Source organism: Osmerus mordax, chromosome 14 (assembly GCF_038355195.1).
Source record: "Osmerus mordax isolate fOsmMor3 chromosome 14, fOsmMor3.pri, whole genome shotgun sequence".
Classification (NCBI taxonomy): domain Eukaryota; kingdom Metazoa; phylum Chordata; class Actinopteri; order Osmeriformes; family Osmeridae; genus Osmerus; species Osmerus mordax.
Genome location: NC_090063.1, coordinates 6,995,756 through 7,009,277, shown reverse-complemented (window position 1 = coordinate 7,009,277; position 13,522 = coordinate 6,995,756). Strand labels below are relative to the sequence as shown.

The 13,522-nt window shown below is 44.4% G+C and overlaps 1 protein-coding gene across 1 annotated transcript; it reads right to left on the bottom strand.

Moving 5' to 3' along the window:
* Nucleotides 1–6,220: 6,220 nt before the first annotated feature.
* Nucleotides 6,221–13,522, bottom strand: rasgef1bb (RasGEF domain family, member 1Bb). Its single transcript, XM_067250343.1, has 14 exons — nt 13,376–13,522; nt 12,236–12,499; nt 11,938–12,060; nt 11,584–11,721; nt 10,712–10,927; nt 10,509–10,583; nt 9,550–9,642; nt 9,272–9,374; nt 9,038–9,117; nt 8,673–8,768; nt 8,384–8,479; nt 8,157–8,280; nt 7,689–7,761; nt 6,221–7,583 (listed from the first exon to the last, which is right to left on the bottom strand). Exons 2-14 carry the CDS (start codon nt 12,482–12,484, stop codon nt 7,562–7,564), a joined length of 1,488 nt encoding a protein of 495 aa, XP_067106444.1. The 5' UTR covers nt 12,485–12,499; nt 13,376–13,522; the 3' UTR covers nt 6,221–7,561.

The window sequence follows — 13,522 nt, the reverse complement described above, 5'->3', positions numbered from 1 at the left end:
GCCCTGCCATTGATTGTCTGCCCCTTCTTTCTTCTCCTTTACAGATCATTCCTCAGAGGTGAAATGGTGTAAAAGGAGCGTTTTCTCAACTGCAACCAACCAGTTTGACAAGGGAAGACCACCTTGACGGATGCCCTGGCGGTGGAATTAATCTCTAGTGGACCTCATTAATTGCCATCATTTTATTCCAGGTTTAACATTATTAAGATGGGGAAATTAGTGTTTTAACAAAAGAACAGTAGGAGATCCCCACAGTACAGAAATATCCAGAGATTCAAAAAGCAAATCTGGAATCAGTGTAATTGCAGTGAGGCACTGTAGTGAGAGGAAAAACAGATACAAATACAAAACCAGTTTTAGGTACAATAGAGATCACAATGAGGAGAGGGAGTTTTGTTGTTGTTGCAGCATTAGGAATTGAGAGCACCCTAGCCTCCAGTGCCCTCTGGGAACATTCAACGCTGTCGGTGAGTTTGAAACTGACGGAAACCATCGACCGTTGACTGTACCCAGAGAGTTACTGCTCCCAACTACTCATGCACAGACACAGTTGCAAGTCAATGCACACACGATCCTGTAAACACACAAGCTACATTCTAGATGAACACACAACAGAAAGAATCAAAGTTCTACCAGTTGAAGCTCTCGGGTGGAATCCTTGTCTCCCTCTATATGATGGCTGCGATAAACATTCATTGCTGTCGGTGGGTTTTTGTTGATATAACTCACTGATCAATGAATGACAACTGCGGTGCAAACACCTCGAGGATCTATCAATGGAGATCAAAAATAGGTTTAATACAGCCAATGAAGAACAGCAGTCTACTGTACAACATGGATTACACACACATACACTCACCTCATCATTTGGGCAAGAATTTCGACCTGATTGGAATTTGCATCCCATACTGAAAAAGCTTTAAAATACACAGGAAGTATGCAGTTTGACCATGCATGTGTTTTTATTGCTGTGGTTTCTTGAGCTACTTTAATGCTACACAATCCCTACTGATCCCTGCCTCAGCTCAAGTCTCCCCATGCTAAAGACGCAGTCCTGTTAAACCCATGTGTTGCAAATCTCTTTACAGTAATTGCTCCATTTAAAAATGCCACTGCTGGAATTCTTTCAGTCTGGGCCGACCGCGTGCACATTCTCTTAAATTCTGCCTTTACTCTATCATTTGGAATGTAAAGCACTGGTCCATGTCTGGAATGCCTGTTTACGCATTTATATGCCTCATAGGCTATCACATTATGGAAGCATCTAATTAATTATATTCAGGACAACCAGGGTTACAATAAAGTTCTTAAAAATGCTTTCCACAACTTTGAGCACAAACTGTACTGTGACTAATGGGCAACTTGACATGTTTGACAAAGCTATTATGTCACACATAACTCACAGACTAACGTGATATAATGAATTCATATTTTTGTTTGGTTTATTGCACATTTTAATTTTCCATGTATCCGTGTATGCCAGATAGGCCAAATGGCATGTTTAAATAAGCCTGACACCTTGCAAGACCAGGGTTTGAATCCCTCTTGGAGCACTCATGGCAACTATAGAATAACATTCATGAGCGAAGCCTAGTTCAGGCATGGCACTCGGACAGCGCGCCACATCACTCATCGCTGTGTACACTCGCCCTCGACTGCTGCAGTATTCTGCGCTGCTGCCAGTCTCCACCATCCCCATCTCCCCCGTGTTGTCTGGATGTACTATCCATCAGGGGATTTTACTCTATTGCTTCCTGCCTCATTCTCTACGTATGTGCCTGCTAATGCAAGAGGCAGGGAACGCTTCCCTACGTACATCCACTCTGTCACAGTCAAACCTATTCCCATGTCTATGGTCTGAATAAACAGTCAAATCCCATCACGTGAGTGTCTTGACTGAACTTCATGTCTTTGTCAATGTTGATGTGTCAAAGCTGTAATGCAAGTGGATTCTCTTCAAAGAAATGTTTTCAAACTGAAAATATTTATGATTTATAAGATCAAAACACAACTTTGAACTCAAGTAGATAGACCCCCAACAGCTACAATGTCTGAAATTTAAAGGTGAAGGCTTGGAGATTGTGTCAGACCCGGGGGGATTTCGGACCCGGGGGTATCTGGTGAAGCTGAAGGACATGTGAGCTCCCTGGGGCTTGGGTATTCTGGACAAAGAGAAGTGAGGCAATCGAGGCATGTGGTGACTCACATTCACACTAGTACTTTATAGACAGTCAAGAGCTCTTGCAAGATGGCAATAGATCATTGGTGCTGGCATACACACAGACACACACAATACCTAAAGCACATACAATGCAGTACAGACTGAGTTGTACAGACTGACAACATACATACCCTAGATAAATAGTAAATAGCTAAATGTGTTACTAGGTTAAAATGGCACAAAGCTTGCCAGGTTACGCAGAGAGAGACAAGGCTAAATATCGTCATACATCGCCCTCCTGTGGACATTAAGGAAACAGCAGATGCTACTCAGCAGTTCCTCAGTGTTCTCCACTGCGTAACACTTCAGTACTTCAGTCTTTGCGTTTGTGAGGCAACTACTCTTTGCCAACTGAGCATTTCTTGATGTGAGTAGTCAGAAGTAGGAGGAACTATAAATATTAAGTATTCGATTCATATTTAGACAGATAATTAGATTAGCCTGTTCCCTAAAACACTTGGAAGTCAAAAGTCTTGGCCAAGTCAAATTATTTTCACTTTACTCAAATTGCTGCATACACCGTTCACAGTGCTCCCAGTCCTTTGGGTCACTGCTGATTCTACAGTACAAGGTCATCAGTTTGCATAGATTGGACCGAAAAAACGAATAGGCTGTTTTTTTCCCCATTATGTGAGTTAGAGTGATTGGTTACATAAAAGTTTAATTTGAGAAAAACATGTCAGACCACAGTAAAGTTAAATATCCCAAGACTAATACATTACATGACACCATGACCGTCCTGTGTATTCTATGTCTGTGTCACTCAGTGAGCAAAAACGCAATGTGTGATACAAGCAAGATAGTATATTGTGTGTCTGTGTTTCACACACTTATGAAAGTCTGTAAGTCATGTGTTCATTTTGAAGGTGTATGTGGGACTACATATCTGTATCCAAATACCTAAACATATACAAGTAACAAAGGTCTTCGTACATGTCATCATGTGAAGACATTCCCATGTGTGTCCCATCTACTTCACGGTGAGGAAATGTCCTCTATTCACTACAATGTCACCAGCTATACCCTACAGTAGGACTGATTTTTTTTAATGGCAGGCAGGTGGCAGTGGGGCCAGCAACACTCCTCCCATTCATTGTGGTTGACAACCAACGTTGACTTGAACCCGTCCAACATAAAGCTGTGTTAATGCTGGGACAGGGATGTGAAAGCAGTTGTCATGACTGGTTATGGTCAACGGTCCGATGATATCAGCTGACTGTGTAGCATAGTTCAGAGACGTCATTGGAGTGGGGGTTGTTTTGTTTCAGCCCGTCATAGTTGGTTCATGGATACAGATAAACATGACAAGTAGGATTGTTCACTATTTGACACAATGCAATGTGATGACTCTTTTTATCTGTATTCGGAAAGAAGCCGGAAATGGCCGTCACATTGTCAGATGCCCACGTTGCCGAAGTGTGTGTCACCGTGCTGCCCGCCCCCCAGCTTTAGGGCCGCCTCATCTCCAAATCCCATTGGTCATGCCCGGTACAGGGGTTGCCAGGATTGGCTGCCATAGGCCTGTCTCCATGGAAACTGTGGAGATGGTGCTGAAAGCAACCAGACAGCCAGCATAAGATTAGGGGTGTTGTAAGCTTGGAGAGGTGGTGTGTAAGTATCAGAACATATTTGTGTTTGTGGTTGAATACAAGTAAATACAATAAGAAAAAAGACATGAAGGCAAGTGTGAGTGATGTGTGGGTTTGTAAAAGACTGTATTGTGAACGCCTTTATGTATCCAAAACGAGACAAAAAAAAATCCTTTTGGTTTATGAAAATGTGAGAACAAAAAAGTTCAAGTCAGGGAACGGTGCCTTGGTATGTTCATTATATAGCAAATTTACTATCACCTGTTACATTAGAAGCTCCCGACAACCTATCAACCTACCCATCAATGTAGCCACTGATACCCACAAACTAGCATTGACCTTGAACTCATTCAATAAGCAATCTTTCATTTTCATATAAATATGGATTTCCTATGAATAAGTTAATGAGTCATGAATATGTATTTAATCATTCCTATTATAAAACAAATGCAAAAATGTAACTAAGTCTAAACAGCATTTTTGTGAAAAACTAGAATAAGACTAAAGGCTAAATACATTTAAATGTACTGCCAGTATAAACTCTGATTGCTGATGTAATTCTATTCAACAGTTAAATGTGATGCGAGGCAAGATTCTTCTAAGCTCTGCTGTATTCATTATTGGCACAAACTGTTTTGAACAAATAAGTGATTGTGACAGAGAGTGTGATGAGTCAAGTACAACTGGGTGTGCTCAAAATCATCCTGTATACATTTCAGATACTTGAATATAAAATCTGGCAGCCAACAACCACCCCCCCAAAATGCCCCCCCCCCCTCCCCGTGCTACCCCACCCAAAAACCAGGGCTAAACTTAGTTTGCCCTCTCCCTACTTTTGCAAACTTACCCTCTGAACTAAGTCAACCCCTTCACCCCCTGACCCAAACTTCAACTGAACATCACCCCAGCCTAGCAGCAGGGTGCTGCCTACTCTTGGGCTCTTATCCGGACCCAGTGGCATCTCATGTTGAAAAGGTGAATGAGAGGTTATAGATGGTCATTGTGTGTGAGTGGATCTGTGTGTATTTGTCAGTGTGTATGTGGGTGTGTGCATAGCTCAGAAGAAAAAAAGCCGGATGGGTTTAGTTTACAACTTAATTGGGTTTAGGTCAATAAATCAATGATTTAGCCCATTCTGGGCCACAATGCTGGCCAGATCAGCTCTTCCCTGGCCTCTCTGTGCCCTGTGGGTGTTACACACGGTCACATCAGCTCTTCCCTGGCCCTTCTTCTTGCCCTCCAATTTCTGTTCTGCCTCCCAAAGGTTTACAGCCTTCTTGTAAAATGTATGTGTGTGTGTGTTCATCTACCTAGTAAACCCACTCCTGGTATGTGTGTGTGTTTGTGTGTGTTTACAGCCAGGTCACGGGTGACAGGCTTTAGAGACTGTGAACTACATCTGACCTCTGCGGCTCTGCTCTCTGACCCTGAACGAGAGGGGTGAAAAGGAGTGGGGGAAAGGAGGAAAATAAAGTCAAATGAGAGAAGAGCAGGACATTTGAACTTCATGCGACCCTGGACACAAACCTAGCTTGACTGTAACACTGTTGAGAAAGGTCAGTGAGCCTGTCTACAGCATGGGGAGTTCAAAAGTTAAAAGATTTTTTAACTCCATTTGCGGAGGGAGGACTATATGTATCTGAGTGTATGTGTGGTCTCTAATATGCATATTGCCTCAATAAAATTCTAATGTTTAAATTCCAAATATTTTACTAAAATCTGAACGTTATTAAGTACATGAAAACTAGCATGAACAGGAAATATTATACCCCCCCCCCCAGCCTACTGACTGGCAAGTCAGAATTGCAACACTGGATATCCTGCACAAACCTGCAATTTTTTATATCCAAGCTACTGTTGTAGCATTTTCTCTGTTCACTGGACTACTCGATTAAATGGAAACCCACAAACCCATGCCGATTGAGAAGTGCAGACATTCTCTGTTTGGTTATGACAAAAGGATCCAGCGAGTGGTGTGTGTTGCGTTGAAGACGTTGTGTAGTTAGTCATGGCCCTGCGGCCAGGCGTGTGGGACCCCAGAGTGTGACAGACAGGGCTGTGATGTGCCCTGACAACCCTGACGAGGCGGAAAGGCACGCCTGCCCAGCGTGGTCAGGCACCTGACAACCCCAGTGAGCCGCTCACCTCACACCTGCTCAGGCCTCAAGCCTCACACACACGGACACAAACATACCAAGCCCACGCACAAGAAGGCACACACACGGTCCCATTCTCCTCAACTCTCCTGGCTTTACCATTTCTCTGTTCCGTTTCCACATCCTTCTGCCTTTATTTTTCCAAAATAAATCTACAGAAACCAAGCATATTCCTGTTATCTGGTTCTGACATCCAAAATATGAGTATTTTTCTGTTTTTGCAGATACCAGCATAAAGGATGTGGAATATTCGTGTTATATGATTATTTCGAAACACTGAGTTTCGATAAAAATACATAAAAAACAAAGTACAAAATGGAAACTTTATACAAAATGTTCAGCAAAATAAACAAAACTGTAAAGGACAGCAAGAGGAAAACAGTTTGACTGAGTTAGTTAACATAGAGGTATTTCTGTCATGTTTGTACAAGCCATTGGTTACGTTATTTACATTTAGTCATTTAGCAGACGCTCTTATCCAGAGCGACGTTATTCCCGACATACAAAAAATTAACATCAAAAATAGACTATTTTAGTAACAAAGAGTAGCTTACATTGTATAAGCACAGAGCTAGCTCACCACAAATAAGTTTGTGATACGCCACATGCTTTACAACAAAAATTGGAAAAATAACGCAAGAAATATTCCAATCCTCCTGTAGAAAAACACTGTAGTAGCCCAAGTCCTGATCCCCCAAATGGGCTGCTCCACCTTCAACCAGGAGTCCCTTATATTCAACAGCGTTGAAGACGAGGTCTGTGCACAGTTTAACTATGTCCACTGTCATTTTCTGGGAGGTTTATATTCTTCAGAGACCTATCAACTGGTTACATTTTCTAATGTCTGACCATATTTGGACAGACATTTTTGGATTGCTTTTCTAGCAGGTTTTTTGCTTGGCAGAAAAACATTCTTTATATTGTTCCCTTGTTGATCTAATCTAAAATAAAAAATAACTGGTGAAATACTTTCATGTATGAGGCTGATGCAAGACATTTATAGACAAATTAATTCAGTGAGTAAATCTACATGGTCGATAGGGTTCATTTCCGCTACTGTAGCATATGAATAGTGTTTGGATTGGACAGAGGAGGCAATATTTAAAATGGTAAATTAAGTAATTGACAAATCCACATTTAGGATATCTGACATATGGGTGTGCTTGATTTAACTTTCCTTACATGTGGAATTATATTGCCTCATAATCCCACAAGTGTTTCAGATGTGTATTAATATTATTACCAGTCTTGTTCTCCATTAAATTTCCAATACTTTCTCTGTTTGTAACATCGATACAAGAACAGATAAATGTTCCGATACAAACTTTGATGTCTTGAATACCTGACTCACCTTACTACCACTAGATGGCACCACAACCTCTCTCTGAGCTCAGACAGTCCTCTCAGATCTGGATCACTGTCGCTGAGGCATGAACAGGAGTGAACTGTGCCATGGTGGACACAGGGAGCGATTAGTATACCCAGACAGGCCTAGTCACCTCCGGTCTAAGAGGGACAGCGGACTAAGGTGAGTGGGGGGGAAACAACCTTTTGGAATGGAAGGCACCCAATGTCTCTTATGAGTGTGTCTCCCGTTACCTGTGCATCAGGGAGGACCTGTATTGAGAAACAAGTGCAAAAGATGTGAATTAAGTTACAGTCCAATGACAGTAATGATTGTGCTAGTGAGGGGAAGACACGACAGTATGCCATGGTCATCACCTAAGGGATCTGCGACTGTCCTTTTCCATGGGGTTCTCTGGTCCTTCACACTCATAGGATGCCAGATGAAGCCCTGGAGAAACACAAGCAACATGTATTATTGAAACAAATATAGTTGGAACTAACCGTTGTATAGTGATGCACATCAAAACATCCATTCACAAGAAGAACTGCATGTTTGAACCGTTCGTCGTCCGATGACTGAAAGACCTCATCCTAACCCAGACTAAAACAAGCATTCATCTGACAATGCCTCTCCACTGACATGGCTTGGACCATAGACCAGTTGTCCCTGTGTGCTTACCATCCTCAGTGAAGATGGGGGAGGTGACCCTGTGTGCTTACCATCCTCAGTGAAGATGGGGGAGGTGACCCTGTGTGCTTACCATCCTCAGTGAAGATGGGGGAGGTGACCCTGTGTGCTTACCATCCTCAGTGAAGATGGGGGAGGTGACCCTGTGTGCTTACCATCCTCAGTGAAGATGGGGGAGGTGACGAGGTACTGCAGGATCCTGCGGTCTCTTTCAAACGGACACACCACCTGACGCCACACCAGGAGCTCATTCACCTGCTTGGCCAGCTCCCACAGTTTCTGATAAACAAAACACGTGTAAGCACATTCTCTCTCACACACACACACATTGGCGCTAACGACCATGAATTTTATATATTGCAGCTGGCTATTAGAAACACACCTCAAAATTGATGTGTCCGTTGGGTAGTCTGGTGGCACAGCCCTCATTGAGGAAGTAGATATCCTTGATAAGTAGGCTGAAGAATGGGATTACAATCTGAAAAACAGTCATAGCCAACTGTTAGAGCGGAGATTTGAATAATTCACTGAACACTAGCCACAAGTCATGTGGATCATGGCCTGTGTGTATTAGGGTGTGAATTGATGTAGGCACTGTCCCTTTTGACAAGCGGCAGTAAACCCATTGTCTCTTGTAGTTTAAACCAGTGAGGGTGAGTGTGTCTGCTCACCTTCTCCTGGCTGCTGTGTGCCGTGACTGATCTCTGGGTGGCACCACGGAGCGCTGTGCGATAGTTACTGAAGTTACTGGAGGGGTCCATTTGGTGCTTGAGAAGACCGCACACACAGAAGGTACTTTAGTATCTGCCTCCTAATGATATACTAAATGCTAGCTAACCATGACCCTAGTCAGAAACACTAGCTGACCATATCCCTGACTCAAAATGCTAGCCGACCTTTTCCCTATCCTTAGGCCTAAATGCAAGCCAACGGTATCCATAGACCTAAATGTTAGCCAACCTTTGACATTCATTCAATCATTATTTGACCTTCCTTGGAAAGTCCCTTCGATGTTACCCAAACCCTCCATCCTCACCTCTAGAATGTCAAACTTGTCAGTGTTGACTTTGCTCCAAGTCTTCTTCAGGCGAGACACAGGACTCATGTTCATCGCAGCTGAGACATTAAGGGAGAGACAGACGGGAGTAATACAAGGATAAAGGCAGGGAAATGAAGGAGAATCAAGGTTTGGTTGGATGGGTTAGGGTGAGTGTCTAATAAATGTTGATTCAATTTGATTAAATATTTGATGTTTGGCGTGTGAGCGTACTTATGATGGCCATGAGGGAGTTGAAGTTGCCGATGTTGAAGCACTCTCTGGCCACGTCGATGTAGAACTCCAGGGCTCTGGCTCGGTGCTTCTTCTTCACTGGCTGGGGGACAAAAGAAAGGAAGTAGAGAGCAAGTGAGAGAGACGCATCAAATACAGACGTTTGTGTGAGAGTTTGAGCAGCTTGTTAAAGGCGTTGTAGGCTTTGTTCACCTATTAAGATATAGAGTGCATTCAAAAGAGACAGATAATAGTTGAGAGATAGAGAGGATACTCACCATACATATTTCAGTAGCCACCAGGTAGCTGAGTCTGTTGAACCAAGCTACATAGGCTTCTAAGTTGGTTGTTTTCCTCTTCCGGAAGAAACTCTAAGAAAAGAAGAAAAGCAACCCTGTTACTTTCCAGTTTTTTACTTTTATAACTTTCTGATGGTTGGAAATCTGAAGCGGAATGTGTTGGTCATGTAGGATCATCCTCTTCTTCCACCTTGCTCCTCCACCCTGCTCTCCTTTCCACATGACTCCTCATCTCCACCCTGCTCTTCTCCACCGTGTTGCTCTCTGCTCCACCTTGCTCCTCTCCCCTCCGTCCTGCTTTTCCTCTGCTCTCTCTCTCCACCCTGCTCTCTCTCTCCACCCTGCTCTCTCTATCCACCCTGCTCTCTCTCTCCACCCTGCTCTCTGCTCCACCTTGCTCCTCTCCTCTCCCCTCCGTCCTGCTTTTCCTCTGCTCTCTCCACCCTGCTCTCTCCACCCTGCTCTCTCTCTCCACCCTGCTCTCTCTCTCCACCCTGCTCTCTCTCTCCACCCTGCTCTCTCTATTCACCCTGCTCTCTCTCTCTCTCCACCCTGCTCTCTCTCTCCACCCTGCTCTCTCTCTCTCCACCCTGCTCTCTCTCTCTCCACCCTGCTCTCATTCTCCACCCTGCTCTCTCTCTCTCCACCCTGCTCTCATTCTCCACCCTGCTCTCTCTCTCTCCACCCTGCTCTCTCTCTCCACCCTGCTCTCTCTATTCACCCTGCTCTCTCTCCACCCCTCATCTCCCCAGCCTTTCCACCGTGACTCACACACACACAGTCGAGCTATTATGTAAAACTCTAAAGATGCATTCTGATCTCACTTAATTATCTTGAGTCATGCTGCTCTTCAGACACCTACTCTAATGGTGTACTTTATGACAGGCTAAATGAACAAGCCCAGCAGAGCCGTGTAGGAGCTAGATGCACTGCCATACCTTGTGATTGTCCAGTGGGTCCTTCATGGCAAAGGTCTGGATAAACTCCTCAGGGCCAATGAAGCTCAGTCTGTCCTGCAGGGGGCAACAAACACAAGATGCCCAGGTCACATGGAATAACAGCTCAAACCAGAGCAAAGACGAGAGATGAGTTCATTCCTGGATACTTCAGGGTTAGAGGTAAGAGGCTGCCTCCTTCTTACCAGTTCGATGTGTGTGAGCTGTTGGGCAACGATGAAGGGGTCATCGCATATGCTCAGTATGTCGCTGTGCTGGGAAGTCTGCTGTTTGGTCTTCAGGGCCGCTGGTCTTTCAGAAGCGGCTGCGTTCAGCGCTGCTACAGCCTCTTCATACTGGCCGAGCGCCGACAGCCGACGGATCAGTCGCTGGGTGAGCTGCTGCATGGCTCGCCACGAGTACTGGGGACACACAGAGGCAACACTAGTACTGGAGACACACAGAGGCAACACTAGTACTGGGGACACACAGAGGCAACACTAGTACTGGAGACACACAGAGGCAACACTAGTACTGGGGACACACAGAGGCAACACTAGTACTGGGGACACACAGAGGCAACACTAGTACTGGAGACACACAGAGGCAACACTAGTACTGGAGACACACAGAGGCAACACTAGTACTGGAGACACACAGAGGCAACACTAGTACTGGAGACACACAGAGGCAACACTAGTACTGGGGACACACAGAGGCAACACTAGTACTGGAGACACACAGAGGCAACACTAGTACTGGAGACACACAGAGGCAACACTAGTACTGGAGACACACAGAGGCAACACAAGTACTGGAGACACACAGAGGCAACACAAGTACTGGGGACACATCAGCAGCACTTAAAGGCAGGGTTGGTAATGTTGAGGTGCACTTTTTCCTTATATTTGCTGAAATAAACTTCATATCCTGATAGCAACCGATAAATTAAAAGGTTGGAAAGGAAAATTGAGTACATCTAATGCCTGCATTCAAAGTCATATTAACAAAGAATAAAAATGTCTTCTTTTTCTTTGGTATCATTTTAGTGTGCAGAGTGGTGGTTAGTGTTTGCTACCTGGTCTCCCCTGGCCAGGTGCTGCCCCATGTCTCTCAGGCATAGCATCATCCTCTCGTCCCTGAAGTCGTAGGGGAAAGTCTCCGTCCACTCTGTCAGCAGCTGCACCATCTTAGGAGCCACCTCACGGATCCTGATCTGCTAAATAAAATACCAACATGGAATGAATGTATAATAATATGGATTTATTATGCCACAAAAAGGTCAAATATGTGGATATTGGACTCTTTAGCCACTCAAAAAATACACATAAAAGGGCCATAATGACTGCAACCATGGCAGTAATGATTACATAAGGTGGACTACGGTGAGCAAGCATGTGTGTGTGTGTGTGTGTGTGTGTGTCCACTGCACCTTATTCATGAGTGGGTCTCCAGACCTCTGCTGCTCCACGAACAGGTGACACACCCGGGTCATGAGCTCATATGGGTGAAGGAAGAGGCGGGAGCTTAGCAGGAAGGTGAACACGTATGACCTCTGGCAAACAACAACAATAAGTAACATTAACCTCAAACACAAACAACAGTCTGATAAACTAGCCCGTTTCAGGGACAGACAGGTGATTGGGTCACAGGAGAGACGAGTTAGAAAGAGGGATCAGACAGGTGGACGGGAGAGAGGGACAGACAGATGATTGGACCATGGGACTCACATCAGGGTAGTAGTCAACAGTTGGGACCAAGTGCTGGATCAGGGCCTCCAGAGAGCCTGACACCAGGCTGTTGTCATGGTAGCACATCTCCCCATAGCTGACCTCCAGGGGTGAGTAGGGGTGATGGTGCTTAATGCTGTGGTGGTGAAGGTCCTGGAGGTTAGCACCTTGGAGTTCCTGGTTGTTGTTGCTGTGGTTGGTGTAGGGGTTGGCGTTGAACTTTCCTGCATAAGGAGTTGTGGGCGGCATGGTGACCTGCTGGTCCTGGTGAGACAGGACCATGGATCACGTGCCAATTTAGGCAAATGTCCAACTTATGCTAATGTAAACACATGTACACATACATCTACATGCAGTCTACCTCACCATAACCCTGTTCCGCTGGGAATTCTTCTGGCCCATCTCTCTTATTCTCCTACATCCTGTTTCCTCTCCTACCTCTCTGCCATCTTTAATTTTCTCCCCCCTCCCCCATCTCCCTCGTCCTCCCCACCCAGCCTGGTCACCCCTCTCTCTCCCCTAACACTGTTAAAGGATTATGCCGATAATGTTTACTCCCCAGGCAGCAGCAAGAACAGAGGGACACCTGTTACTGTAAAGCCCACTGATCTCTAGTCTATTGCACTATTCGTTGTCCCTGTAGACCAAGTTTTATACCCCAAAGGATATACGTCAAAACAACTACGCTGCTACGTTTTGATCAGTCAGGTCAAGTCTAATGCCTGCTGGATAAATATTCCAAAAAGAGTTCTCTTTAAAATAGGGCATAATATCCCGTGCTAGCACGCAAACAGTCTTTGCTGGTTACAACAAGAGGAAACCTCTTGATCCTGACACAATTGCCAATTTGTAAAAGTGAGCTTCAGCACTGTGACTGAAACATAAACACTGTCAGTGATACAGGTGCATTGCAAGACTGGATTGATGTATGTGGTTGTATGTAGGCTACATCTAAATTAATTTGTCAGCATGGACTGTCAGACATTGCCTATTAATTTGTAGGTGACTGCAAAAACAACTGAGGCTGTTCAAGCAATGTCGGAAAGGAAATAAAATCACATGCAATACACTTTTGCAATGACTGAACTCGAATTTAAAGGTGCATTTAACTAAGTAATGTAGCCTCGGGATACAACTTACCACGACTATGAAAAAGATCCGAAAATAAGTCAAATATGTCGGAGGCGTTTCAAAAACTGAAATGAATCCTTGATAAAATGTTAATCCACATTAAAAGTGTCAAATATCACAAAACAAATTTCTGTGTTCTTGCCGGAGTGCTGAAAA